At 55.2% G+C, this 2,765-nt stretch overlaps 2 protein-coding genes across 5 annotated transcripts in view; both read right to left on the reverse strand.

The window, feature by feature from the left end:
* LOC108166481 (uncharacterized) overlaps positions 1-414 on the reverse strand; it is a 6,123-nt gene extending 5,709 nt beyond the window's left edge. Inside the window, exons 1-2 of the mRNA XM_017306146.1 lie at positions 362-414; positions 2-117 (exon numbers count right to left, since the gene is read on the reverse strand). Of these exons, the coding sequence (XP_017161635.1) occupies positions 2-117; positions 362-414 (169 nt within the window). The remainder of the gene's footprint in view (position 1; positions 118-361) is intronic.
* Positions 1-2,444, reverse strand: part of LOC103469478 (uncharacterized) — a 17,210-nt gene extending 14,766 nt beyond the window's left edge. For 3 of the 4 annotated variants that reach the window (XM_008417179.2, XM_008417180.2, XM_008417178.2), the window contains exon 1: positions 2,043-2,444. The gene's annotated coding sequence lies outside the window, so the exon portion shown is untranslated. The remainder of the gene's footprint in view (positions 1-2,042) is intronic. The other variant, XR_001776836.1, reaches the window with a different exon arrangement.
* Between the last annotated feature and the right edge of the window lie 321 nt (positions 2,445-2,765).

Here is a 2,765-nt window from a genome sequence, read left to right on the forward strand (position 1 = left end):
CCCAGCAGTGGGACCAGTAGTTGGACCAGCAGTGGGACCAGTAGTTGGACCCAGCAGTGGGACCAGCAGTGGGACCAGCAGTGGGACCAGTCACACGGCCGGGAAACCAGTTCAAAACTTTAGGAACCAAAGTCCAAAAACAAATTAAACTGAATTAAAACTGATTTACGTCCAAATCCAGAACCGACTCGGAACAATGTGAACCGGAACCAGTCCAGTTCACCTGCAGCCTGGAACCAGTTTAGAAACCAGTTTAAAATTAATCTACAAAGTTTCAGGATTAAGTCATCAGAACCACGTGAAACTAAGTCCAGTAAAACAACAAACAGGAAGTTCTGATCCGGTTCAATCTGGACAGTACCACGTCTGGACTCTGGACCGGTCCAGAACCAGCTGACTCGCCATCAGAACCATGGAGCAAGGATGGTCCAGTTCCAGCAACAGAACCAGCAGTTTTCATCTTTCAGTCCTTTGGGTCACAGCAGAACCGCATCGTTAACCGGATCAGAACCGCGTGTTTCCTCGAGTCAGAATCCAATGTGGCCGTACGGTTCTGATCATTTTCTCTCTGTTTCAGAACCAGCGAGTCCAAACTCGGCAGACAGTCAGAACCGGCGTTACCATGGCAGCGCTTGGAGCAGCAGCCATGTTGAACCCAGAAGCCAACAGGCTGACAGAACCGGGTCAGGAAGGAAGCGAGGCAGGAAGCCGAGATCAAACCGTTCGCTGAGCTGCAGCGTTTCCTCCACATCCTGAGTAAAAACACAGAACCGGGCCGGGCCGGGCCCTGCAGACAAACAGAACCGGTTCTGATCAGTCCATTTACACCACTGAGCTGATGATCCGGAATCTGAAACCCTGGTTCTGCAGCAGAACCAACAGATAGAACAGCTGGACGGGTCCAAACCGACCCGACTCAGAACCACGAGTTAAACCCAAACGATGTCCAGAAATCTGAACCAAAAAGATCCAAATGGGTCAAAAATAAAACCTTCAGAGGCCGATCATTTTAATAAGATTCTCCAGAACCAGAACCAAAGGAGACCCGACCCACATCACGTCAACTGGACCCAAAAGTTCTGAAGCGACCCAGAAATCCAGATTTTAAAGGTTCGAAGGAAAACATTGATCCGGAAGAAAATCTGAAGAAATGAGAGGAAAGACCCAACAGAACCGGAACCAGAACCCTGGCCAGGCTCTGAACAGAACCTCTGGTTCTGGACGGGACCTGCTGTCAGAACTCGTCTCTGGTTCAGGACTGCAGCGGTATAGTCCAAGTCCCGGATCCATCTGTGTGGCGGATCTTCTGGTTCTGGTTGTAGCTGCGGTCCAAACCCAGACAGTCTCTAACAATCCGCTCCAGCTGCAGATATTTCTCACACTTTTTCCTTCCACTCAACTTTCTCTGCTTATCCTGGGCCACGGTGTCGTCCATGATGGACTGGACCGGAACCACATGTATTACTTTGGGTTCAAACCACCGGAATCATCAAAACTGACTTGAAACGGATCCGATTCCTGAACCAGAACCGCTCAGAAACAGAACCGCTCAGAACCAGAGCCGCTCAGAACCAGAGCCGCTCAGAACCAGAACCGCTCAGAACGTGCTGAAATAAAAAGTAACGTGTGAAGCAGTCGCCGACTATCTGCCAGTTCCTCAAACGGGTCAGAACCGACTGCAGAAAGTCAGCCTGCTTTCTAGAACCGGGCCAGAACCTGGAACTGGTCAGAACCCAGAACCGGGCCGGGTCACAGCGAGCCGCTTCTGAAGGTGGAGTTTGGTACATTTTCACTGAGCGGCTTCAGAACCGACCTCCGGGTCAGAACCGGCCCGTCCCGGTTCTGATGCTGTTCTTCTCCCTGCAACAGGAACGTGGCGCCGCTCTGATGCTGCGTCGGCGCCGCAGTCAGCACCGGATCAGAACAGGAAACCGGAACGTGGCGAACCAGAACGGGTCAGGTTCTGTTCAGCGATCGGAACCGAAGCGCTCGGCGGAGGCGGAGTGGTGCTGAGGGAGCCGCCGCCGCCTGGAGGAACCCACCTGCAGCCCAGAGACTCGGCGCCGAAGATCCAGATCAGCTACTGCAGCCAGAGATCCACCATCTTCCAAGATGTCTGCCGTCTCACTGAGTCGCGTGGCGTCGGCGGCGCCCGACGCTGCCGGCGGCGCCAGAAGCCTCTGCGGGTCTGAGTCACGGCCGGGCGGTACCAGGCGGTACCAGGGCGCTGCGGCGAGGCTGAGTGGGCCGACCAGCCGTTCTGCTGCAGCAGCTCCTCTGCAGCACCGAGCGCCGACTTCACAGCGACGCATCGACCAATCGGCAGCGGCGAGCTGAACATCCTCCTACAGACAGGAAACCACACGACACAGGAAGCAGCGCCGCCGCCGCACCTGCTGCTGCTGCTGCAGAACCCGGCCAGAACCAGCACCATGCACAGCTCTGGGCCGGGCCAGAACCTGGGAAAGGACAGAACCTGGGAAAGGACAGAACCGGGTCCAGATCAGAACCAGGTCCAGATCAGAACCGGGTCCAGATCAGAACCAGGTCCAGATCAGAACCTGGGAAAGGACAGAACCGGGTCCAGATCAGAACCTGGGCCAGGACAGAACCGGGTCCAGATCAGAACCTGAGCCAGGACAGAACCGGGTCCAGGACAGAACCTGGGAAAGGACAGAACCGGGTCCATATCAGAACCGGGTCCATATCAGAACCTGAGCCAGGACAGAACTGGGTCCAGGACAGAACCTGGGCCAGGACAGAAC

The sequence above is a fragment of the Poecilia reticulata genome, linkage group LG8 (assembly GCF_000633615.1).
Source record: "Poecilia reticulata strain Guanapo linkage group LG8, Guppy_female_1.0+MT, whole genome shotgun sequence".
NCBI lineage: Eukaryota > Metazoa > Chordata > Actinopteri > Cyprinodontiformes > Poeciliidae > Poecilia > Poecilia reticulata.